General features: G+C 34.1%; 2 protein-coding genes and 1 long non-coding RNA gene across 3 annotated transcripts; 1 reads left to right on the top strand and 2 right to left on the bottom strand.

Annotated features, from left to right (window-relative positions):
* Window positions 1–2,333: 2,333 nt before the first annotated feature.
* Window positions 2,334–3,312, bottom strand: LOC113777394. Its single transcript, XR_003469148.1, has 2 exons — window positions 3,169–3,312; window positions 2,334–2,411 (listed from the first exon to the last, which is right to left on the bottom strand). It is a non-coding gene; the product is annotated as an uncharacterized LOC113777394 (long non-coding RNA).
* Window positions 3,313–3,750: 438 nt separating this feature from the next.
* On the top strand, window positions 3,751–4,953 carry LOC113778653 (zinc finger protein ENHYDROUS-like). The gene is made up of 3 exons (XM_027324127.1): window positions 3,751–3,979; window positions 4,122–4,518; window positions 4,626–4,953. The coding sequence occupies exons 1-3, from the start codon at window positions 3,922–3,924 to the stop codon at window positions 4,822–4,824; spliced, it is 654 nt and encodes a 217-aa protein (XP_027179928.1). The 5' UTR covers window positions 3,751–3,921; the 3' UTR covers window positions 4,825–4,953.
* An 8,194-nt stretch (window positions 4,954–13,147) lies between these two features.
* Window positions 13,148–15,844, bottom strand: LOC113777060 (putative late blight resistance protein homolog R1A-10). The gene has a single exon (XM_027322105.1). The coding sequence runs from the start codon at window positions 15,842–15,844 to the stop codon at window positions 13,148–13,150; it is 2,697 nt and encodes an 898-aa protein (XP_027177906.1).
* Between the last annotated feature and the right edge of the window lie 10,669 nt (window positions 15,845–26,513).

The raw sequence follows: 26,513 nt of genomic DNA, 5'->3' as shown, positions 1-26,513 counted from the left end.
TTACACTAATATTTTTGTGAAAGGTAAACTGATTGTCCTGTATTTAGCATAAACTGATTTTGAAAGTAAAAAATAAATTGCCCATAACATACTTGCTCTTTATAATTTTTTTTGCATTATATCAACAAAATACTAGCTATTTATGGACATTTAACTCTGAATCATTACATTTATGTAAAATACATAAATGTTTGTAACTAAAATTGAAAAAGTGTTACACTAATATTTTTACAAAAAGGAAACTAGTAAATTTTGTATTTAACAATTTTTAAATATGTGAAGGTAAAAAAGTTTTTGCCCATAACATACCAGCTCTTTATGAGTTTTTTGCATTACATCAACAAAATACTAACTATTTATGGGTATTTTACTCTGAATCATTATATTTATGTAAAATACATAAATGTTTGTAACTAAAATTGAAAAAGTATTATACTTATATTTTTACCAAAGGGAAACTGGTAGATTTTGTATTTAACAAAATTTAAATATGTGAAAGTAAAAAAGATTGCGTCCATAACATACCAGCTCTTTATGAATTTTTTGCATTACATTAACAAAATACTAGCTATTTATGGGTATTTTATTCTGAATCACTATATTTATGTAAAATAAATAAATGTTTGTAACTAAAATTGAAAAGGCGTTATACTTATATTTTTACGAAAGAGAAACTGGTAAAATTTGTATTTAACATAAATTAAATATGTTAAAACAACATTACAGGTGATTTTATTAGTTACTTAATTTGTTGGTAAGAAACAAGGTTTTTTTTTTTTGCAAAATTTGTTCATTAGATTTTTTCAAATAATTAGGATATAAGGTAAATTTTCACAATCTTTTATTAGCAATAGATCCCAATTTCTTCCTAAGCAGTGACGAAATCAAGATTTTTTCATTGGAGGGGGGGCCAAAATGATTGACAAATAAAATTATTTTAATATGTTATATTCAAAATAATTTTCATCTATTTAAATATATGGCATCCTAAAATATCAAATATTAACTTTAATTATAAAGGTATGTCTATTTAATAAATATGTAATATAGTCATAACAAAAATTAAGACAAGAAATAACATTTGATTAAATATTTTATAGGACAAAATGCACTTTTCATCCTCAAAGTTTCGTAATTTTGGCCAATTAAGGACAATTAACGGGAAATGAAGAATTGATCGTTAGAACCAACGATTTTACCCAACAAAAAATAGGTAAAATCGAATAGAGCCATTTTTAACGGAACAATTGCTACGGACAAAAAGCTCAATTCTTCTCCTTCTTCGCTCTGCCTTTATGCAACCCCAAAATTTGTTTGCCAATGTCTGGAGTTTTAACGACCGTTATACAACTTTCAAAACAAATAAATTCATTCTAAATTTTTATTTGGGATTATTTCATAAACCAAATTTCGGTCACTTTGTGTAAAGTATCACTTTCCCATAAAAGATCAGCTCTTTATGATTTTCCTCCATTATTAGAACAAGGTACCCATTTTTGTATAACTAAATTTATTTATCGAATAAAATAAAAATAAATTCATTTCTAATAAAAGACCAGCTCTTTATGATTTTCCTCCATTATAAGAACAGCGTACCCATTTTCTCATAAATAAATTTATTTATCGAATAAAATAAAAATAAATTCATTTTCTAATAAAAGGCCAGCTCTTTATGATTTTCCTCCATTATAAGAACAGAGTACCCCATTTTTCATAACTAAATTTATTTATCGAATAAAATAAAAATAAATCCATTTTCTAATAAAAAATCAGCTCTTTATGGCTTTCCTATATTATAAGAACAGAATACCCATTTTTCCATAAACAAATTTATTTATCAGATAAAATAAAAATAAACCCGTTTTTTCAATAAAACACCAGCTCTTTATGACTTTCCTCCATTATAAGAACAGAGTATCCATTTTGAAGGCAAAAAGAAATTTGTTTATCGGATAAAATAAAAATAAACTCATTTTTCAATAAAATATCAACTCTTTATGACTTTTCTGCATTATAAGAAAAGAGTGTCCATTTTGTCATAAACAAGTAACTTCTTTAATTAGAAACCATCGACCCCTTACCAAAGACGATCAAATGCAGCAAGATGATTTTTTTGCAAGAAAGTTGCCAAAAGCAGCTTTTTTACTGTAGTTGCTACTTTTTTTTTCAACCATTTTTTTAGCAAGAGGTATCATTAATGTCAATATTGAGATATAGCAAAAATTTTATATGAAATAACAAACCAATTTGTCATTACAAATACAAAACGAGCAACAATATATTACAACCAATACTATCAACAGTACAAAGCACAAAGATACTCAAATCAAATCATAACATGCATCTGCCTCTCTCTTCCCTTGAACTGTTATTCGAACTAAGTCTGCTTCTTTATCAGCTATCCCCATCACCTACAACAACTAACACTTAACCTGAGGATAAGTGCTTCAGTGGACATCATTAAAGGATGACAAGCAAGCCATTGCTTCCAAACTATCAAAAACAAGTTAACTGCTTGAATTGTTTGTCACTCCTAGTTTATGGCCAAATTTATGTTCTAAAAAGTTTCAGCTTATATAAACAGTTCAAAAAATCAATTGCAATTCAAACTGCAGCATTCTTCATTCTAGAAATGTTAAGCTTAGATGCACACAAACTTTTAGAGGAGATGCGAAAAGTACAATAGGTGATTACACTCATGCTTCATTTTGCAGATTGTCTCTACTTTAAGAAAAAGATGTGTTCTTAATTCAGATTAGTTCTGCCATCTGGTTTCATTTCCAAATCCCATTGTCGAGAGCAGAGAAAAGTTGTTAACATCCAGCAAGTTTTCTTTTTTCTCCCGCAAAGTTTTATTGCTTGATAAACCCTATAAAAACCCCTATAAGTTTAAGGACCCCCAATCACACCTAGTAAACAATGCAAGTCAAGACTCAATCAAAGCAAATCCAAAATGGAACATGGCCATCTATACACAGGCATCAACCAGACTCTTCTTCGTCTTCTTCATTCCCACTTTGTTTGTTTAGCTGAGGGAGGGAATGGGCCCATAAGATGAATGAACTTTTAAATACGCCAAATATATACAGCTTGCTCTCCATATCAAGTCGTATCACTGAATAAAAATGTATTACAGAAAACCATCATGGAAGCAGAAATAAATAGCACCTGTTCAACTGTTCCAACAACATCTTTAGTGTCTGTTGTAGTCATGGTTTGAACTCGTATAGGATGCTCACTACCGAGAGCCACGTTGCCAACCATCACTGTGCGAGTTTTTCTCCTGATAGTTTTGTGCACAGACTCACAATATTTTTGTCGAGGAACTACAATAAGAAATTTGTTATCAGACTTCGATGCAGGCAAGCACAATTACAGTCAACCAAACTTTCTGCTTTCCCACCATCAGGAAAACATTCAAAAGAAAATCAAATCTTGATGAGTGATTTAATTTTCATGTAGCTACCCAAAAATTTCTTAGTTCTCAAGCAAATTATTGTAGGTCCCAGCAATTAAAACCAAACAATTTACTGGGTCTGTTTAGGGATAGGGACATCTAAATTAATTAAGCAAGTAAACTGCGAATATAAATTTTCACAAAACTCCATCTTAGCATAGTCCATTTTGAAAAATTATACCTAATAGTGGACTCCCTTCTGATGCAGGCTGAAGCTCAACAATTTCATGTCCAGGATTTGAATTTTTGCTGAAAGATTTTTGGACCAATTCACCACCTCAGCTTAAAGCGTTTTTATTCTCAAAGTCTTGAAAGTTTGCTACAAAGTGAATCCCGCTGATTTTTCCTGGGAAAAGAAAGGAAAAACGGATTGTAGAGAGTAGGTGGATATGAATAATTCATCAGCAATGGCAACAGTCCCTTCGGCTTCTGAATAAGCTAGTGTTTCCTCAGCTGGCAATCCAATGATAGCTGCTCAAGTTGGACCCGTCAAGAAAAAGCGTAACCTTCCTGGAATGCCAGGTAGCTGCTCATGAATCATCACTATATAGCTCCTCAAATCGTACTTGTACCTTCCTAATTTTTTATCTTAAAAAACTAGTGCTATATTTTTCTCTTTTCTTTTGTTTCTTTTTGGGGCATTTATCCGGTAGTTTGTATGTAGATCCAGATGCAGAAGTGATAGCCTTATCACCAAAGACTCTCTTAGCAACAAACCGATTTGTATGTGAGATCTGCAACAAGGGTTTCCAAAGAGACCAGAATTTGCAACTACACAGAAGAGGCCATAACTTGCCATGGAAACTCCGGCAGAGAAACGGGAAAGAAGTTAAAAAGCGCGTGTACGTCTGCCCTGAAGCAACCTGCATTCATCACGACCCCTCCAGAGCACTTGGGGACCTAACTGGCATCAAAAAACACTTCTGCAGAAAACACGGCGAGAAGAAATGGAAGTGTGAACGGTGCTCTAAGAAGTATGCCGTCATCTCTGATTGGAAAGCGCACACGAAAACTTGCGGCACCAGAGAATACCGCTGCGACTGCGACACCCTATTTTCCAGGTCATTCCACTAGAACCAAGCTAAACTCAACGAGTTTTCTCATTCGTTTCTTAATGAACATTTTCCCCCTTCTTTTTCCTTGTTTGTTTTCTTTTTATGAAATGAAGGCGGGATAGCTTTATCACGCATCGGGCGTTTTGTGATGCCTTGGCGCAAGAGAGCGCGCGGTCCCAAACCCAAACTTTGGCTATAACTAATGAGGAGGGAACGTTGAAGGTCCAGGCTCAGACGACGACGACGAGGACGTCGTCATCGAGTCCTCCACCGTCTCCGCTTACTCCGTCAACTGGCGTGCTAAATAGCTAATCAAAAAAATGTATGATTTTAAGACAAAGCCCCTCTTATTATGAAGCTTGATTCCGTTGGAGATGGAAGAATCAAGAAGGGGAAAAAGGACAGTAAAGTTTGGTGGTTGGAGGAGTTTTGAGAGGAGGAAAAATCAGCAACGGGTTTCAGACAAATTTGGAGGCTTGGACTGTACTTATATTATTCAGTAGAGTTGGAGGGAAGCTTTCCCGCACTTCTTTTGGCATTACAGGGGTGGATTTAAGGTGGGGATAGTGGGCCCCCTTAAATTCCTACAGTACTTGTACAATTTTAATATAATTTTAAGTGTACCTTCAGAGTTTTTTTAGAAAGGATGTGAAAGAATTACGTGATTTTTTAAATTAGTTCATAAATTAAAATTCTAAAAAAATACGTGGGGCATAAATTCCATTTAAAATAAGCTAAAAAAAAACCTTTTTATTTTAACTAGCAAGTACCAATCATATCATTCACTTTCTTTGGGCCCTACTTCCCAATTTCCCTTCCCTCCTCTGGTCCCTCATTTTCCCCTCACAATCGAGAGCCACTACTTTCCACAACCAAGCAGCTAGCTACTCTTTCTCTTGATCAATTCATCCAATCATATCATTCACTTCCTTTATCCCCACTTCCCAATTTCCCTTCCCTCCACTAGTCCCCCATTTTCCCCCACAACCGAGAGTCATTCTTACGTCAACAACCAAATTAGTTATCAAAATATAAAACTCAAAGTGAGCAATTGTAAATAGTTTAATTTGTTTTTGAAATAAAATTATTATTACATTAATAATTTTGAATTTGTCTTTTTATGTTTTTCATGGAATATATGCATCATTTGTACTTGTTGGTGAATTTTTTTTTTTTGCTTAAAAAACTAGAAAAAGAGTAGGTAAAAAATTTTAGTGTTGCTTTGCCCCCACTAAGAATTTTTTTTGGCTCCACCCCTGTTTGGCAAGAATTTTAACCGAAAAAAGTCCTTGCCCTCGCAGAGTATATGATGGCTCCAATTTTTGGTGAAGTATTGTCCTTTTCCTTGCTATAAGCCTCTTAATAGCGTCAACCTTTCTACTTCTTGCTAAAGTTGTTGTCGCTAATACCTTTTTTTGTTGTAGTGAACGAAGGAAAACTATAAAGAATTGGTGTTTTATTGAAAAATATATTTATTTTTTCAACCAATAAATAAATTTATTTATGAAAAAATGGGTACTTTGTTCTTATAATAGAGGAAAACTATAAAGAGTTGGTGTTTTATTGAAAAAATGGGTTCATTTTTATTTTATTCGATAAATAATATTTTTTTAGAAAAATGGGTACTATATTCTTATAATGGAGGAAAGTCATAAAGAACTAGTTTTTTATTGAAAAAAGAGTTTATTTTTATTTTATTTGATAAACAAATTTGTTTATGGCAAAATGAATACTCTTTTCTTATAAGGGAAGAAAGCGATAAAGAGCTGATGTTTTATTGAGAAACGGGCTTATTTTTATTTTTTCGATAAATAAATTTTTTTATTTGATAAATAAATTTGTTTATGGCAAAATGGGTGCACAATTCTTATAATAGAGGAAAGGCATAAAGAGTTAGAATTTTATTGAAAAACGGGTTTATTTTTATTTTATCCGGTAAATAATTTTTTTTTAGAAAAAGGGGTACTTTGTTCTTATAATGGAGGAAAGCGATAAAGAATTAATTTTTTTATTGGAAAACGGGTTTATTACAATTTTATTCCAGCCAACTGTGACCTATTTTCCCACTAACCTAAGGTAGACGGACTAAATCATTGAATTCGTTAACTACAGTCAAAATTAACACAGAAGCAAATCACTCAATCCTTTATGACTTACACCAAATTAATACTAGAAAGCTTATTTGAAATAACAATAAAATATTTTATAAATGATTAAAACTTAGTACATTAGTTAGTAAGTACTCGTAACATACTTGTATAATGCATGATTATATGTATAATTTAATATTCTTTTGTACTTATATATTTTAAAATATTCTGTGAAAAATATTTTGACCTTTCACATAACCTTAGAAAATAATAAAATTTTATCGTATTATAAAATAATAATTTTATTTTATTATATTCATAGGTGTTAAATTATAAAAATTGTGATATAGAAACAAGTGATATTCTACGTGTAACTAGGAAGATTTGTTGTTATTGTTATCCAAACTTTCAAACTTTTCAAAAATTGAAAATGAATACAAACTTATGATAAGACAAAATTTTATTATATATTTTACAAGGTTACTTTTCATAGTATTTTAAAATATATAAATACAAAAAATATTAAATTATACCTATAATCATTTATTATACAGGTATATTATGAGTACTTACTAACTAAGATTTATCCCCACATTTGTATAGTTTGTTGTGACAATCAGGTTTATCCCTACATTTGTTTGAGTTTTGATTACAATAGATATAAGCTATTCCCTCCAAACCCCAAATTTTGAATTATAACATTCAACCAAAACATGCTCAAACTCTCAGGCTCGGTCATACAAGGACAGCTAGTGTGAATATCCGTACTACCCACGGTGCTTACATTATTAAAATTAATCAAAAGATTATACCATTTTAATTTGAAAAAAGTTAAAAAAAATTATACCAACATAATTAAAATTTAAGATTTATCTAACAATAGTTCAAAGTATGAAAAAAAACTGTAAATCATTCAAGAATTGTGTTTTTGCAAAAGATGGATCTTAAAATAATAATAATAATTTATATTATAAAATGAATGATATATGGATAGAAATAAATGTAATTGCATGTTTTTTTATTTTAAAATGAAATACTTACCAATATTATGCATTCGATTTGATAATCTTATATATATATGCATTATGAGAATATATATATATGTATATGTGTGTGTGAATTAACTACCTTTGAATTAATTTTTATTAAAAAAATTATTTATTTTTAATGCTTTTATAATTTGTGAATGATTGTGAGAGTAAAATATATTATGACAATAAGATACGTTGAATTGTGAAAATTGTAATTTAAACAGGCTCCTAAATTTTGGATATTTGACTTTCGTAGTTACGAATTTCTTAAATTAACGGTTAGTTATTACTCTAAGTGATATGATAAGTGTCAGTAATAAATGTGAGATGTGAATTGGAATTTGCAGATATCATTTTACAGGGGTGGTTATTATCCGTTAGTTAAAGTTTAGGAGTTTGAATTTTATGGGATAGTGGAAAAAACATGAGGGAAATGTGGAAAAAATATAAGCATGATTATAGGATTTGTAGGGCCGGTTACATGATTAGTTAAGAGATAAATATTTTTTAATTATAAAAATGTAAAATTCTATTAAAATAGCATCCAGACTTTTGATAATTTTGGAAGCTCCTTATCCAAAACCCCCTCAGCAATACATATAGATATAGATACTAAACGATAGTTATGATAGCGAAATAGTTTTTACCTGATATAACATGTTGTTGCACTTTTAGCGATCATTTGATTTATTGTTGGACCTATTCACCTAAATAAAATAACACCTAAAATTATGGAAGTAAGTTTCCTATCTAAAATAGTAAGTTAAGTGTAATAGATTAGTAACTTTTATACCTCAAAGGTAAATTGGAATAAATATTAAACTTAATTTTTAAATAAATAGATTACTACTTGATATCCCAAACTTACTTTTAAAAGAGTAAGTTTAGTTCAAATAACAGTAAGTTTTTATACATAAATAGTAATTCTTGCTAATAACATGGCAATAAAAATGATTAAGGATCAAAATTTACCATTTTTTGGAATGCATGTACAATTTTTACATTAAAACCTTATCTCAAAGTAGTATTAGGAAGTTTATTTGAAATAATGATAAGATGTTTTTATTAATGATTAAAACTTAGTACCTTAGTTAGTAAGCACTCATAATATACCTTAGTAAGTTTAATTCAAGTAATAGTAGGTTTTTATACATAAATAGTAATTATTACTGATAACATGGCAAATTTGATTAATAATCAAGATTTATTGATTTATGGGACGCATGCACTATTTTACTTTAAAACTTATCTCAAACTAGTATAAGAAAGTTTATTTGAAATAACGATAAGATGTTTTATTAATGATTAAAGCTTAGTACCTTAGTTAGTAAGTACTCATAATATACTCGTATAATACATGATTATAGGTATAATTTAAAATTTTTTTGTACTTATATATTTTAAAATACTATGAAAAATAGTATGAACTAAACCTACTCTCCAAAAAGTAAATTTCGGATATGCAGTAGTAATTTAATTTTAAAAATTTTAAGCTGCATATTTATTTCAATTTACGCTTGAACATACATCGATCGGTGCTCTCTGGATGCGTCCAAACTCCAGTGAATGTCTTTAAACTAAATTCTAATCAAAGTAGTATCCAAAATGTAATGATTCAGAGTAAAATGCCCATAAAACTTAGTACAAGGACAATTAGTGTGAATATCCGTGCTATCCAAAATATTTATGTATTTTACATAAATGTAATGATTCAGAATAAAATGTCCATAAATAGATAGTATTTTGTTGATGTAATGTCCATAATCGGTGGCCCCAGGATGGCTTTGTTTAGTAATTAGTACTGCTTACGCTTCCTCACAAATATTTTATTCTTAGGCCCTTTATATTTATATTAATTCCGTGACATCCCAACACATTTTTAGCTTCTGCAGTACGCAACATTTTCAAACCCCGGTTATAGGTCACCAGACTCACCACTTGTTTTTGTAGAAATATTCCCTTCTTGATCCGTACATGTCAGGTTGCAACGTGCCGCCTTGTTTGCCATATGTTTTACTTTCCATACCTCTTCTTTGACTACTAAACATACCGCAGCAACATCCAAAATAATAGCACAAAAGTGGCTGATTTTGGAGACAAACATATCAACTTTGAAAGGCATGTATGATTTTGATGGACTACAAGTACACCTAAAAGTTGGAGAAAGACAGAATTTGGAGGAAATGCATGGTCTTCTACTATGACCATCAGAAGCATTCTCTGACTCTAAGTCGTTGAGCTCCATTGTTAAAAGTTTAAAGCCCAACTAAGAATTGACCTTGATGTCGTTTGATGACTCAAATGTCGAGTGACCCTGCTGGAGAAAAATCTCTCCATTCTAGCTGCCACGTATCACGTAATAAGGGTTGCTATAGTGAAAGAGGACCCTTATTTATCTTGTAAGTAGATATAGATATTTTATTATAAAAAGAGGTTAAACTTGAAAAAAAAAGTGTTGTCGGATAATTGAATCTAAGATCTCTAATTTTTAGAGTCTCATGGAAAAAAAGTATTGTCGTGTAATTGAATCTAAGATCTCTAGTTTTTAGAGTCTCAACTTTAACTGCTAAATTAAGATCTCCTCAGTTAATTGCACCTAGATCTAATTTATGACACGCGTGAATTCCATCATTTATTTATACATGAAAGGCCTCTTAAAAGTAATACATAAAAGACCTCTTAAAACTAATACAATTTATAGAGATTTTTTTGTAGGGATATTTTTTCTAATTTATTATTTGGGAAAAAAAGGAGCATAAAACAACATAGTAACACAATTGTATATTTTATTATAAAAAGACAATAAACTCATACAAAAAATATTGTCGGTAAAAAAAATATTTTGTGATTATTATTATGCATTGAAATCATAGCAATAGCATTCAAATAGCAAAGAGAATAAACACCCCCCCCCCCCCCCAAAAAAAGAGAAAAGGATATGAATTGTTTTTTTAAAAAAAATAACAAATCCATCCAAGAGGTTAAAACAAAAAATAGATTGCACTTGTATCTATTTTTTTTTTCCTAGTAGAGGATAGGTGGAACTAAAAAGGAGATTTATACTTAGATCCTCTAATTTCTGGAATCTCAAATTTAACTACTAAACCAAGACCTCAGAAACTGATTACACCTCTATGTCTTTTAGTTATACATGAAAGCCCTCTTAATAAAAGTAATAATAAGGATTGCAGCAGCACTACAATCATATATCAAGCTTATTTCTTTTCCTTAAATTGAAAAAGCGAAGGCCTTAATAAAACTCCGGGCACAAAAATGAATACAAATTTGTTGCAAAGTGGGTAAAAAAATTTGTGAACAATTTTTTCTCTAACTTATTATTAAAAATAGAAAGAAAACAACTGAGTAATACAATTATATATTTTATTATAAAAAAGCTCAAAAAAATTACAATTTAGGCAAATGATTATGACAAAGATGCAGTAAAATGGGTAATTAAAAATCTAGGATGAATTTTTTTCTTAATCTATCATTAGAAAAAAGCAGTAAACAATATAGTAACACAATTGTATATTAGGAAAAAAAAGAATAAACGTGCACAGAAATTTTGCACTAAAAAGAATGTTTTTTTCAATTATTATTACATAAGCAATAGAATTCAAATAACAAAAAAAAAGAAAGAATAAAACCCCACAAAATATAGAAAAAGATATCAATTGTATATAAAAAAAGAAAAAAGGTATAAAAGAAAAGAAAAAATAACAACCCCATCTAGCAAGGGGAAAAAGGGGATCCTATCCGTATTTAATTTGTAAGATACAGGGGAATATCGTAATTCATAAAAAAAAAAAAAGAAAACATTTCAAAAGCAATAAGCATTCCAATAGCACCACAATTATACCATCATTTACTATTTACATCTACATAAAAAGGTAAGAACTCTAGTAGAAGTGCTGCTATTATTACCGAGTGCTGCTAAGATAATAATAGTAATATAATAATAAAAGTAACAATACGGTAAGCAATTTAATAGCAAAAAGTTTTTGGAAAAAAAAAGAGCAAAACCGGTAAGAAATGCGGCACCACCACAGATATAATATAATTTAAGAAGAGTACCGCGTAATAATAAAGAATTTTGGCAGACGCAATTTCTTTGGCAAACTATTTTTCAAGAAAAAGAAGAAAAATACATAATAGCACAATTGCATATTCTATTATAATAACCAAAATATTATGAAAAACAATAACCTTGAGAAAGAATATTGTTGGTAAAAAGAAATAAACATGAGAATTAAAGTTAATTTCTGCATCCTTATTTTTAGCTACTAAACTAGGACGTCGTCGTCAGCTGATTACACCTTATTTAACTCATAACACACGCAAATTCCATTATTTATTCATACATCAAAGATCCTTTCATTAAATCCCACGATTCAGCAAAGACCGCTCAAAAGTACCACAATTCATAAAGAATTTTTGCAAGTGTAATTATTTTGGCAACTTATTATTCAGGAAAAAAGGAGAAAACAACACAATGGTACAACTTATTATTCTAATAATAATAATAATAATAATAATAAATTAATCATAATATGGCAAGCAATTTAATAGCAAGAGAATTTGGGGGAAAAAAGGAAAAAAGAAACCAGGGAAAAAAATGAGAACAAAACCAAAATAAGATGTAGCAACACCACAAAATTATATATTCTAACAAAAATAATACTAATAATAACTGTAATACACATAATACAAAAATAATAGCATGGCAAGTAATTAAATAACAGCAGAGTTTGGGCGAAAAAGGGTGAAATGAAGAGTGGGAAAAAAAGAAATCTAGCACCACAACAAATATAATATAGCACAACAAAAAGAATAAAAAGAAGAAAAGAAGAAAACGGAAAGATCCACCCTGTCCGAAAAAAGCATCTTCCAATCCACGGTGCAAGTGACTTGAATTAAGGGATTTGGACATCATCATTTTAAGTTGAATTAATCCACCAAATGTACTCCTTCCCACTTAATATGTAACTTTTTCAATATACAATATTTCCAATGGTAAAAAATAAACATAACCAAGTTTTTTTTCCTCTTTTTTCTTGTCTCTTCTTAATATTTGTTGCAAAAAAATACAAAAAGAAGAAGATGTTTTAACATATTAATTAATTGAGTGTATGGTTCTTTGTTGAGGAAAAATAGAAGCAATTTAAAAGTTTCTGTACTACTCTGACTGAAATACAGAGGAGGAAAAGTGTATCTTGCATGTAGACTTGTGCTCAGCTAACTACAAGCATCATATCAATCTGTAGCAGAATAAACAAAGGAATTGAGACTGGTTGCATCAACTCAAACAAAAAGGAATTGCTTTCAAGAAACTTGAATTAGACTTCTTGTGAGGGATTTGACTCTGCTTCTCAGATCCGCTTCTGAGGGACTGGACTCTGATTCTTCTTTGCTGGAACTTCATGCACCAACACAATCTTCAATTGAGATCTTTAGAGCCTCATTTCCCATTTCTATCTGTTCTTGTTGAATTTGCTTCACTGACCTTACAACAGACTAGCGACATCGTATCACCTCAATCGTTTGGAGATTCGCACATTCCCCTAAACAAGAAGGCACCTCTTCCAACTTCGGACAACTTTGGACAACCAATTTCTCAAGACGTGGAAAATTATCAAAAGATGCAGTCCAGCTACAAAAGTCCCACAAGCCTTTCAATTTCAAGATTCGGAGGCTAGGGAACTCCCCTTCTTTCATTTTCCATTCTTCCCCAAGGGCTGAGTAAACGAGTTTAAGCACTTCAAGATTGGGCAACTCTCCAATTGTTGAGATTTTAGTCAATGGCTGCGGAGTAAGTATGAGAGTCAACTTCTTCAAATTCAATGGGAATTTAAATCCATATCCGTCAAAGGAAAGCAGAGTAAGTGATTCTAGCTGACTAGAACAGTCAAACACGAGAATCCTGTCGCCAATTCTGCTTGATGTCATCTTTGTACATCTTAGCCTGCGGATGTTTGGTAACTTTGTCAGCATCTTTTCCAAGCTTTGAGAGGAGGGATCAATGACAAGGCTTAAAGTGTCTAAATGAAATAAGCCTGGGGAAACTTCAAGATTTTCAACAGGAAACCTAAAACTAGCATTGGAATATTTAATCCATAGATGCCTCAATGTCTTAATGTTCCAGATAGCCTTGGGTAACAAACAATCAAAGCTGTTTCCTCGTAGCAAAAAAGTTTGTAACCTTGAGAGGTTAGCAATTGCAGCTGAGATGACACATACTCCTCTAGCACGAAGAGCCAAGTATCTCAAGTGAGCAAGCAAAAATACTTCCATCGGAAAATATGCATCAAACTCCAATTCCCCGAAATCCAACACTCTTAGAAGTTTAGGTAACCAAAACCCCAAATCATCCTCCTTAAACGATAACAAACTGCGTGCATTGGGAAATTCTAGCATTGACGCCCGAATCATCAAATTGCAAACTCGAAGGGGGTTGCTTGGGCCAGTAAGAATACAACAATCATTCCGACCATGCAAAATATGTAGAAAGCTTTCTTCTTTGGCTTTTTTCACACAAAACTCATGTACCAAATCATGAAGTCGACAGGCTTTGGCACCACCCATACTCCTTTGTTCAGAAACCATAACTAAACTTCTATCAACCAGATCCTTCAAATAGTCATCTGCCACATCCTCAAATCTCATTCCTTCAGTCTTTCGCACAAATCCTTCAGAGATCCAGAGCCAAAACAACCTTCTGACAGGAACATTTTCGTCTTCTTGGAATGCACTAAAGTAAAGAAAGCATGCTTTCAAATCATCCGATAAATGACTGTAACTCAGCTCAAGCGTCATCATGCAGTATTCATCATCAAGGACAATACTGGAAGTTAGACTCTTTGCAATTTCTTCCCAGCAGTCTTCTGCAGTATTAGCAAGAATTCCAGCAACGAGGACAACTGTGAGAGGTAAGCCCCTACATAATTTTGCTATTTGAGATCCAACTTTACCTAGTGTAGGAGGAAAACCTTCTTTTCCAAACAGCTTTTTCTGCAGCAATTTCCAACTCTCTTCGTCAGTAAGGTGGCGGAGATGGTGGGCCATGCTATCAGGTTTGAATTGCAATTGAATTCTGCTGGTGAAGAGAATCCTACTTCCATTGGCATCATCGGGGAATGAACTTTTGACCAAATTCCATGCCTTGATCTCCCACACATCATCCAAAAAAATGAGATACCTATTTCTTTTTAAAAGCTTGAACAGCTTGGGAGCCAAATAACTTTCATCCATCTCAAGATATTCATCAGGACTTCTAGAAGAAATACTGCATAAAAGCTGAACTAACAAACTGTGCATGCTATACACTTGAGAAACAGTACACCGAGCAAGGATATGAAAGTGGCTCAAAATTAATGGATCATTGCAAACTCTATTGGCCAATGTTGTCTTACCAAGTCCAGCCATACCCACAATTGAAACAAAATCCAACAGCTTTGAACCCCTGGTAAGACTCTGAATAATTGTCTTTATCTCATCATCAAGACCCACCACAACTTCATTCAACACTGGGATGCTACGTTTTGACTCAATGCGGAAAGATTTCTGGTTAGTTCTCTGAGCTCCACAGTCATGCCTCGTGCTATCATAGGTTTCACGGGCCTCAGTCCTCAAAAGCTGGATATCTCTGGCAACTCTTCCCAAATATTCATGTTTATCACCAACCACGATAGAGTCAATGACAAACTCTGCCCAGTGTGCAACCTCCATAATCCGACTCCAAAGAGCTTGGAGTTTTCCATTCCCGTTGCGCTGGTCTGCTATCTTGACAAGGAAAGATCTTAAGAATACGAGATCTTCTAGGACTGTGCGGATTTGATCCTTCGGGAATGCAATTGAATCATCAGCCTCATTACAACTTTCTAGTTCCTTCAGATTTTCAAGTAGAAAATCCATAGAGCCCAACTCATTGGTCCTAGGAAAACCAAATCCTGATACTGACGTTACTGGATCAGTAACTTCTGCCCTAACAAACTTGAGCACTTTAAGCAAATGAAAAAGAGCAAGATCAGTTTCCTTGGCCAAGCCTTTTTGGATTTGATTCACGGAAAGAGAGAAAATTACAACTGCTGCATCACAGGCCACAACTCCAATAAGATTCTTCATTTCAAGGCACAGCTCTTTGAACTTCTCCTGGTGCCTGAGGAGGACTGTCAGGAATCTTAGCCCCTCGAGGAGCTCTAGCATTTGATTCATAGTCGGAGCCAGAGAGTACAAGATTTCAGCAGCTCCATAATATTGGGAACGAGATGATCCATAAAGTCAGCTATTAGATGCCTATTTTTCACCAGATCTGAAATGTCTGATGATCTTGATAACTTTGCAGCAGTCAAGACATGGATGTAAGTTTCCCGGACCTGGGGATCACTAGGATTAATCTTCTCATCTATTAGTCGAGATATTTGACGTGTTGTTTGTTTCCATACTTCATTATCTGTGTGAAAGTAACATATAGATGACAGGTTGTCAGCCTGTGCAATAATAAAATCTACTCAAACTAAAAGTAATTTCTGTAGATAGCGGTAAGCAGGGTCGAATCCACAGAGACTGGGAGTAATTGTTTCTTTTCAAATTCACAGTGACAAAGGGGGGTGTTTTTGTGTAGAAGGTGACACTCAAAGAAATTCAAATAAAATATAAGAAACTACTAAAAATTAAATAACAAAATATTAAAATCAAATGAGTAATAATTAAGGATCTAGCCAAGAAATAACTTCAGCAATGGTTCACCTAATTGATCATCGATGCGAAGCCAATTCCAATTATTTATCAATAAATAGGTTATAACTATCAAACAAGCGATGACAGTCAACCCCTCCTTACTGTGTCGGTGATCAAGGTACGCCCGTTAATCACTGCTCTAATTGAGAAATAATCCTAGGTACGCCCATAGAATTTAATTCCCCAATTGCCTTACGTATTAGAGGAGCCCTATTTTAATCAAATAACGCACTATCAGGGTTATTTTAGATTAGCCCGCGTATTCCCCTGACACAAAGCTAATCATGCCAGTTGTCACTATTTTACGACAATTAAACAATTACAGATTCAATGTCCTAATTGACAATAGATTACCCTGTCAACTAATTATCTGGATCCAAGACAATCAATTAATTAAATAATCACAAGCATTGCAAATAAGGAATATGCGAATACCAATAAATAAAAGAAAAAGATAAAATTAAATCGATCTCACAAGTTTAGGCGATCCAAAGCATCCATTGTTTCTTGACTAGAAAAAGAAAAATTAGTTCATTCCTGGTGAACAAATCCCACGCAAAGTTGGAGAGGAAGCCGCAGCCATTGTCCTTGACCAAGGGAGGAAAGCTACTACGAAAGCAAGAAAGCAAGAGTCAAAGTTCTTCCTTTTTGACCCTGACATACGTGAGAATTAAGGCTACTCCTAAGCCAACAAGAAAAGTCAAAGATCAAAAGCTCCCTAGAGGACAAATCCTCTGCTCCCCCAATTCCTATCTAGTGCCTATACTAATGCTTGGCTCTGTGCGACGGCTTCCTTCCCAAGAGGAAGGAACACCTCCACCACCCCAACCCTTCCAGGTTTGCTTTCTTTTATCCTTTTTTTTAGTTGCTGTCTTCGGTCAAAATTACCAAAAAGTCTTGCATCTCCTTGTTCCAAGAATGCCCTTATTGCCTGCTATTTGAACTCTTTCCTGATAATTGTTAAATTGGCCCTTATTATGGTATTTTCGTTCTACTCCCTGAAATAAATGTAAAATACTAAAAGTGAGTAGAATCTAACAATTAATCCAGATTGTGTCAGGTAATAGGAGAAATTAATAATAAAATAAATGATAAAATCGCAACCTATCAATTTCCCCCACACCTAAATCATGTTTGTCCTCAAGCATAAGAACAATAAACAAACACCAATATTTGACAATGGCTACTGCTCTATCCAACAAATTGCCAAGATACCAAGAAAAATAATAATCAAGCATCAATGGTCAAGTCCAAGAAACATCACTCCGGTTAGCTTCTAAACCACAAACTTCTCTAATTTCATGTTTAACTAATCTAAGAAAAAGGAATGACGCATAACATTTATCAGCAAATGGTCCAACTATTAACCAAAATCTCAACATTAAATCCATAATTCGGCAAGCTGACTTTTATTACACACTAACACAACCTTCACTTTTTTTCACATTTTTTTTTCTACTTTTCTCTCTCTTTTTTTTTATTCTTTTTTTTTAATAGTAACAAAAGACTTAGTCGCTAGCCATTTGAGCCTTTTGACGCGAACTCCAACATTGGCCAGATGAAGGAGCCCGGTTACTCAGCTTCTATCGTCACGTGACCACGTACTCATAGGAATTACTACCTTTTGACGCGAGAATCAACACTTTTAGGTGCAGATCCCCGGTTACTCAGTGGTAACTAATAGCGGAGTACAGTCAAGTTTATGCATAGCTAAAAATCACAAAAACTCAATATAACACAAGAACCAAAAGAAAACTTGCATCAGCTAGCCTCATTTTCAAACATGGAGAACTAAAGTTAATAACCGGACCAATTCACATGAAACTGCCAATAATCATTCCCTATGCCTAGGAAAGTTAACCAAAAATTATAAGAGTAAAACAATCATTGATATTCACCAAAGAGATGTTTTTGGATTCAACCACATTAACTTGGTACCCTTTTATTATTAAAACTTGGCAAAAGTAGAAATAGATGCAATAATCCAATATCAAACCTTGGCATGCACTTACGAGCCAATCACTAGAAAGAAAGAAAATGAACGGGAGGGGGACAAATAACAAACTAAAAATAAAGAAAAAAAAATCTAAAAACTAGAAAAAACAGAAAAACTAGTATAGCTGTCCCCCCCACCTAGATCCTACATTGTCCTCAATGGAGGGATTCAAGCAATTAAAGCGAAGAGGGCAACGAAACTTCCCTCACGAGTGGCGAAAGGGTAGGCGGAAACGGTGCACGAAAACCGATGTGGTAGAAGTACACGGCCAAGGTCTGACACATCTCAACTCAATTCAACCAGCAAATGCAAAACTCTGTCCACCCAAAATCTCAACAAAGCCTCCAAGTAGACAGTTAATTTCCCAACTCAAAAGCAACAATTCCAGTAATAGCAGTATAGAAATTTGATAATAGCCACACAATGACAAGCACTTAGTTCCCAATCAGCAGCCAACCAAATAGAAATAACAAATGCTAGTCAAAATATCCCAACTTGTGCCACTGATGCACACACAGGTAAGAAACAATGCAAACAGACAACCTAAATCACTGACAAAGCCCCTCCAAATCAATAATAGAAACCAACAGCTGGAGTGCCCCAACAATTCAACTGAAAACTACCAATCTCAACAAGTAAATCAAGCAATCAGGTTTTCCAAATCAACAGGCAGTAGCAGAACCAGATCACCCAAATATCAATAGACAATTGCAGTATGCAGGTTCACCCAAAATCTCAACAGATGGCTCCAGTTGGCCAGGCAGTGTCATAAGTCAAAACCAGCAAATGCAACTACGACCGCTTAGAAATTTGGCAATAATAATTCAGCCAACTAACCAAACCAATTCAACTCAAACCTACCCAAAAACGCAATACATACTCCCAAGAAGATAGCAAACAAGTAATCACCAGAATCTGGACAAATAACGCAACCAGTACCACTGGTTTACCACACAATATGAGAAATAACCCCCACGGCCGACAAAACCAATTGTCTACGAACCTAGACAGCACCCATCAATACTAAGAAATTGGTGAGCAAGTTTCAAATACCTCCACCGGAAAAGGGAACGAGTGGGGTGAGAGAGCTGGCAGCCGCTATGGAGGAGACAGGGACGGAGGGGTGGCGCGCGACTGTGGAGACCGAGGAGGAGCCGACAGTGGGGCACTGGTGGACTGGGCAGCGGTGGAAGAAAATAGCCGCGGCTGGCGGCAAGAGCAGAGGGGCGGCGCGCGGCCATCAGCGTGGGCAGCATTTGCGACCGAGGGGGAAGAGAGCCACGCAGTGGCGGCGCGCGGCGAAGAGGGAGGAGGTGCGGCGTTTGGTGTCGTGAACAGCAGCGGTCGAAGGTGGAGCCGCGGGCGGCGGAGCTCAGATGAGCTGGGCCTGCGCGAAGTTGCGTGCGGGCCCTGTCCGTGGCCCGCGTCGCGGGACAGAACTTGGCGCGCGGACAACGAAGGGGGCGGCTGGCAACCTTCAGCAGCGGCAGCGCTCGATGGGTCCAATCGAGCGAGAGGAAGCAGAAACAGGGGAGAGGAAAGAAAGAAAAGAGAAAGAAGAAGAAAGAAAGAAAGAAAAAGGAAGAAAAGAAAGAAAAGAGAGAAAAAAAATGTTTTTTTTTTCCTTTTTTTTGAAATTGAGAAACCTAGCTACGGTTGAAAAGGGCAAAAAAAAATCTTTTTTTTTTTTTTGCTTTTTTTTTTTCATTTTAGAAATTTTTTTTTTTTTTTTGTTTTCAGGGAAAGACTCCCATTTTTTTTTCTCCTTGTTACTTACTTGAAATTTTTTTTTTTTTTTTTGGAAATTTTTTTTCATGTATCATCTTTTTTTGTTTTTTGACAAAATTTATTTTTGGAATTCAAAAATAGAGATTAACAGGAAATCAATAATCGTTCTTGAGTTTCTTTGAATACTTACCTTTCCCGCGAATGTGACGCGGGCACGTCATGAAGGCACGGACTCTGGAGCTCTCCAGGTTACTTGACGCGGGCACGTCAAGAGGGTAGGAACCCTTTTTGACGAATCTGACCGTGAGCTCTTCATACGTCATGACGCGGGCGCGTCATGACAGAAAGACACCTACAAATCATCAAAAACGAAAATTGAAACCCGAAATCAGTCAAATTCAAGGAAAACATATTTAAACTATCACACAAAATCAAAACAAACAATTAAAAGAAATAATTGGGTTGCCTCCCAATGAGCGCCTTTCTTTAATGTCTTTGGCTAGACATTATCATGTTTTGCTCATGGAGGATAAAATCGTGTGGCTCGTCTCAACGCTTCATCCTCTATATAGTCCTGATAACCCTCGTAAATAGAATAATCCTTGAGCATACGAGCTACGGGCTTCCATGGACTAGTGAATGGCGCCAAACGAGTCGATGATAATTTGCATTCTCCATTCACTCCTCCCTCACTTGCATTTATTGGTACAAGATATCTTGCCATCGCCACTCTTAATTTATTCCTGTCATGAAATTCAAAATTGTCTGGTATAATAAAGTCAATTTCATTAACAGGAATTGAAGAGTAAGAGTCAGGAGAATAGTGATGAAGGAGTGGAGGGGATGTCACCGCATTTGGAGATTGTTCACTGGATTCATTCACTTGAATGAGTTGATCCTGAAGTCTCATTTTTTGCACTTCAACTTCCTTTTCAACTGCATCTTTAAATCCGTTTCCTTGAAACTCTTGCAGTTCCATGTCATTTGGCCGGATAATTGCACTCTCATCTCCTTCAAGATTGATATTGGTTTGTGAGGGCAATTCTTCAAGGTGAGAAGCTAATCGCTCTATCCTGGATGTCACTTGACGCATTTGATCCGCCAGGTCGCGAAGGCTCGCTTGTGTCTCCTGATGAAATCGATTTAGGCTCGCTTGTGTCTCCTGATGAAATCGATTTGTATTAGCAATTAGTAATTTCATCATTTCTTCAAGAGACATACCTGACACGGAGGATGATTCCTGAGACTCTTGCTGTTGAAAATCCATTGGCCCCGTCGCATAATTAAAATTGGAATTATCCCACCATCCTTGATCGTACCTGTTTGGATAAGGGTCATACTGCGTTTGATATTGGGGTGAAAAATCTCCAAAAGTATCAATTGGAGCACTTAGATTATCTTGAAATGCGGGGCATGTGTCAGTTGAATAACCTGAATCAAAATAAGTTCCACAATTTGCAACAGCCCATTGATCATTAGGAAAAACATGAGTCTCATAACCCCATTCAGGAACAAAGTCCAGTCTATCATCAAAATATGGAATGTTAGCAGCCATAAAAAATAATAAATTAAAAAAAAATAAGAGGAAAATAAATTAAAAAAATTGAAAACAAGATAAACTCAAAAAGAAACAAATTAATCAGGCACCAGTCCCCGGCAACGGCGCCAAAAATTGACAGGTTGTCAGCCTGTGCAATAATAAAACCTGCTCAAACTAAAAGTAATTTCTGTAGATAGCGGTAAGCAGGGTCGAATCCACAGGGACTGGGAGTAATTGTTTCTTTTCAAATTCACAGTGACAAAGGGGGGTGTTTTTGTGTAGAAGGTGACACTCAAAGAAATTCAAATAAAATATAAGAAACTACTAAAAATTAAATAACAAAATATTAAAATCAAATGAGTAATAATTAAGGATCTAGCCAAGAAATAACTTCAGCAATGGTTCACCTAATTGATCATCGATGCGAAGCCAATTCCAATTATTTATCAATAAATAGGTTATAACTATCAAACAAGCGATGACAGTCAACCCCTCCTTACTGTGTCGGTGATCAAGGTACGCCCGTTAATCACTGCTTTAATTGAGAAATAATCCTAGGTACGCCCATAGAATTTAATTTCCCAATTACCTTACGTATTAGAGGAGCCCTATTCTAATCAAATAACGCACTACCAGGGTTATTTTAGATTAGCCCGCGTATTCCCCTGACACAAAGTTAATCATGCCAGTTGTCACTATTTTAGGACAATTAAACAATTACGGATTCAATGTCCTAATTGACAATAGATTATCCAATCAACTAATTATTTGGATCCAAGACAATCAATTAATTAAATAATCACAAGCATTGCAAATAAGGAATATGCGAATACCAATAAATAAAAGAAAAAGATAAAATTAAATCGATCTCACAAATTTAAGCGATCCAAAGTATCCATTGTTTCTTGACTAAAAAAAGAAAAATTAGTTCATTCCTGGTGAACAAATCCCACGCAAAGTTGGAGAGGAAGCCGCAGCCATTGTCCTTGACCAAGGGAGAAAAGCTACTACGAAAGCAAGAAAGCAAGAGTCAAAGTTCTTCCTTTTTGACCCTGACATACGTGAGAATTAAGGCTACTCCTAAGCCAACAAGAAAAGTCAAAGATCAAAAGCTCCCTAGAGGACAAATCTTCTGCTCCCCCAATTCCTATCTAATGCCTATACTAATGCTTGGCTCTGTGCGGCGGCTTCCTTCCCAAGAGGAAGGAACACCTCCACCACCCCAACCCTTCCAGGTTTGCTTTCTTTTATCCTTTTTTTTTCGTTGCTGTCTTCGGTCAAAATTACCAAAAAGTCTTGCATCTCCTTGTTCCAAGAATGCCCTTATTGCCTGCTATTTGAACTCTTTCCTGATAATTGTTAAATTGGCCCTTATTATGGTATTTTCGTTCTACTCCCTGAAATAAATGTAAAATACTAAAAATGAGTAGAATCTAACAATTAATTCAGATTGTGTAATGCATGATAAAATCACAACCTATCAATAGAAGCCAGGTGTAATGCATTGATAGCTATCACTTCAGCGTGAATCAAGAGATCTATCAGTTGTTGACCCTTGACACCGCGAAGCACGGCAAAGAGAATGAAGCTTTTCAACAACATTAGCTTCTTTCCAAGGCGTTCGGGATAGAATCTCTTCATTTTCGCCAGAGTCTTTGAAACCGAATCAATGAAATCAATAACTAGTCCTGAATCTCTCAGCCAGTAGTAGTCCAACAGAAAGTTGATGCACGATTCCTTGATATGTGTCTCGAAAAACAACTTGATTGCTTCCCGGAATCTGGTGAGCTCACTTCAGATCTGAGACGAATTAGGCGATCGAAAATGAATCAAGTCTTTGCTGCAAACAAATTCAAGATCTTGCATTCTCCTGATAATCAGATCTTGAATTCTGGAAGACGTAACATCCTTCTCCTCCTCATCTTGTTCCAAACAGGTTTTATCGTTCCTCCTCCTCCTACACTTTGTCAGGTACAGATCAAAGCTTTGTAATACTCTCACCTGCTTCTCCAGCTCCCAGATAGCAGAACACCAATAAGGTAATGTCTTATTGATCCAGCCCAGATAATCGAGAGCGAGCTCAAAGTCAAAGCAACTACGGCTACGGCTGCAGGATATCTCCATTGCTGTACCTCTATTCACTCTGAGATCAAATCTGTATCTTGAATAAACTTTAGTTCAAGGTTTACAACTTTCTCATGGCCAGAAGATAGTCAAATATTGTAGCCAGGCGAGACTTTTCCTTCTTTTCCCGTTGCAAGTCACAGACCTCTTGTCGTGTCCTGCTGCCGTGTTGGCAGAGACATTTAGGGTCCCCACGCCAGAGCCTAAGCGAGATAGCTATTGTCTACTTTCGGCCCAAAGTGCATTTCGAAATAATGGGTCCTAAAGCAGTAAATGGTTGTAATGGTACGATAAGTGTAGCATTGGTTTCGATACTACAGCAGTAAATGGTAGTAATTTTACCAGAATGTAAACACCAGAGTCACAATTCTTATAAATCACATTCACTTGCGATCCTACCAATTTAGAAACAGATCATCTAAAAAAAAAAAAAAGCAATCTAAATCATGACATTTCTTCCTAAGTGATAGGCACAGAAATGAGAATCCCTAAAAATGCAAAGAGGTGGGTTATCTATTAATTTATTTTTGTTGCTTAAATCATATATGGCTTAGTATAGAATTTTTTTAGAATTTTTTAAAACCTATCCATTTAGAAAAAAGTTTACCTAGAAAAAACGACTTTAAATCACGACATTCTTAAACAATAAATACAGATACTGGAACTCCTAAATTCGCAAGAAGATGGTTTATTCATTAGTTTGTTTCTATCGCTTAAATCGTATATGGTTCAGTATAAGATTTTCTCCTTAAAAATATAATGAATTTTAATTGTGATTCTCTTGTCCAAAGAAATTGATTGTTCTTTGACCTATTGTATAGGAGGGCAGAAAAAACCATAGCAATTAGCTAGCATGAAGCCATCAGTAAGACTATATTGTTGATAAAATCATTTTGGGACAAGAGTTTGCTAGTAAACTAGCAGTCATAACAACCAAAAATCACCCTTTTTTAATGAAAAATCACCTTGCCTGATATTATGATAGTAGCCCAAAATTTGAATTTTCCAACTGAAAACATGAAAATTGAAGAAATATAGCATCCCCTTAGAAAAGGTATTTGCCAACCACCTTAAATCAGTAATCCAAATTTCAGGCTTCTAAAGTCTTCCAGATATATTGCCCATTTTTAGCTTTCTTTCGACAACGTGCTTCAATACTTCAAAGTAAAACAATACGAAGATAACAAGAAATAACATGCCCAGAAGGTAAATCATCCGATCTACCTCTTCCAAGTAGAAAATATTATCTAGACTCTCAACCTGCAACTGCGGGCAGCAATAGTAGTTTGCTGGCTCGTGAATACCAAATTTAGGAAGTTCTCTGCTCCATTAAGGAAGTTGATCGCATAAAAGCAGAAGCCGAGGCTACTGAGAATTCACCTAAAATTGTCAAAGACCAAGACATATTTGTCCACAGAGTCCCAAGAGGAGGATTTGTATGGTAAAATTTTGGAGAAGTACAAATCTTCCTCAAACACCAAAAATTGAGGCTTAAAGTTCCTTCAAGTGTTGGAAAAGTCTACAGTGAGGAAGAGTTACCATAAGTCACAAATGAGTGACTAATGTAATACGACATGTAGGTTTTAATAAGCTATTATATAAGTTTCACTAGGGACAAAGTTGTGGCAGTAAATTGTGTATAACCAATAGTAAGTTTTTGTATAAAAGAAATGAAGTTCACAGTTTCTGTAACTAACTCTTTAAATAACAATCTTATTAAATTTTTAGTATCACTTTTGGTCCACATCTTATCATTTTTTATATAAAACATATCTTACTAATTTTCAAGCAAAACTTACCGTTTGTTCAAACACAGAAGTTATTACTTGTTCAAGCATAATTTATTACATTATTAACATATCTTAACATTTTTTCATGCAAACCATTCCAATTTTTAAGTAAAATTTACCGTTCTTTTATTGAAACTCACAACTACTTTTTTATGACTAAAAAGCTCTTGGTAAAATTTATCATCCTGTTAATGATATTTACAAAATTTCTTCAGGCACTTTTTATGCTTTTTTTTTTTAAAAAAAATACTCTTACTTAGCAAAAACATATAGCGTTATTAGCAAAACTTATTACTCTATAACATTTTTCTATGAACAAATTAGTTAGTGCATACAATTTTCGATCTGTAGCTTATATATTCACAGTCATTGCTTATTTACAATTGAATACGTGTTTAAATAAAACTATACTCTAACAAAACACTAAATTTTTTACTCTACGCAACCAACCAATGCCTTAAGATGAACATTGCACTAGTCCTTAAAGTATAGCACTATTCTTTCTCATGAATATTATTGATAATTTTATTGCAAAGTGTAATTTTATTAGGAACATACCAATTTTCTTAGTAAATTTACAACTATATTATTAACGATTCCTGGTTTTTGCAAACATAAGAAAACATCTTATAAGTTTGCATGTTACTCCCTCCGTCCCATTTATTTCGTCATGTTTGGAGAATTTAATTTTTTAATAATAGTGATTTGATTGTAATGTTTGTGCTTCTTTTTCTAATTTTACTCTTATAAATTTAAAATTTAAATTTAAATGATAATATGCATATTATTAGAAATAAGAATTATATTAAAAAGAGAAATTAAAAGGTAATTTAATTTTTTTAATATAATAATTATTTTAAAATAGAAAGTATGACACGGGAGGAGAGAGCACTGTTTAGGATGTTTACGACTACTATAGTCAAATATTGTTGGCAGGCTCTTTGTTCTTGTCCTTTTTGCAGCTTC

This window comes from Coffea eugenioides, chromosome 7, assembly GCF_003713205.1.
Source record: "Coffea eugenioides isolate CCC68of chromosome 7, Ceug_1.0, whole genome shotgun sequence".
Classification (NCBI taxonomy): domain Eukaryota; kingdom Viridiplantae; phylum Streptophyta; class Magnoliopsida; order Gentianales; family Rubiaceae; genus Coffea; species Coffea eugenioides.
Note: the sequence above shows the minus strand (reverse complement) of the source record. Positions and strands in the feature narration are given on the sequence as shown.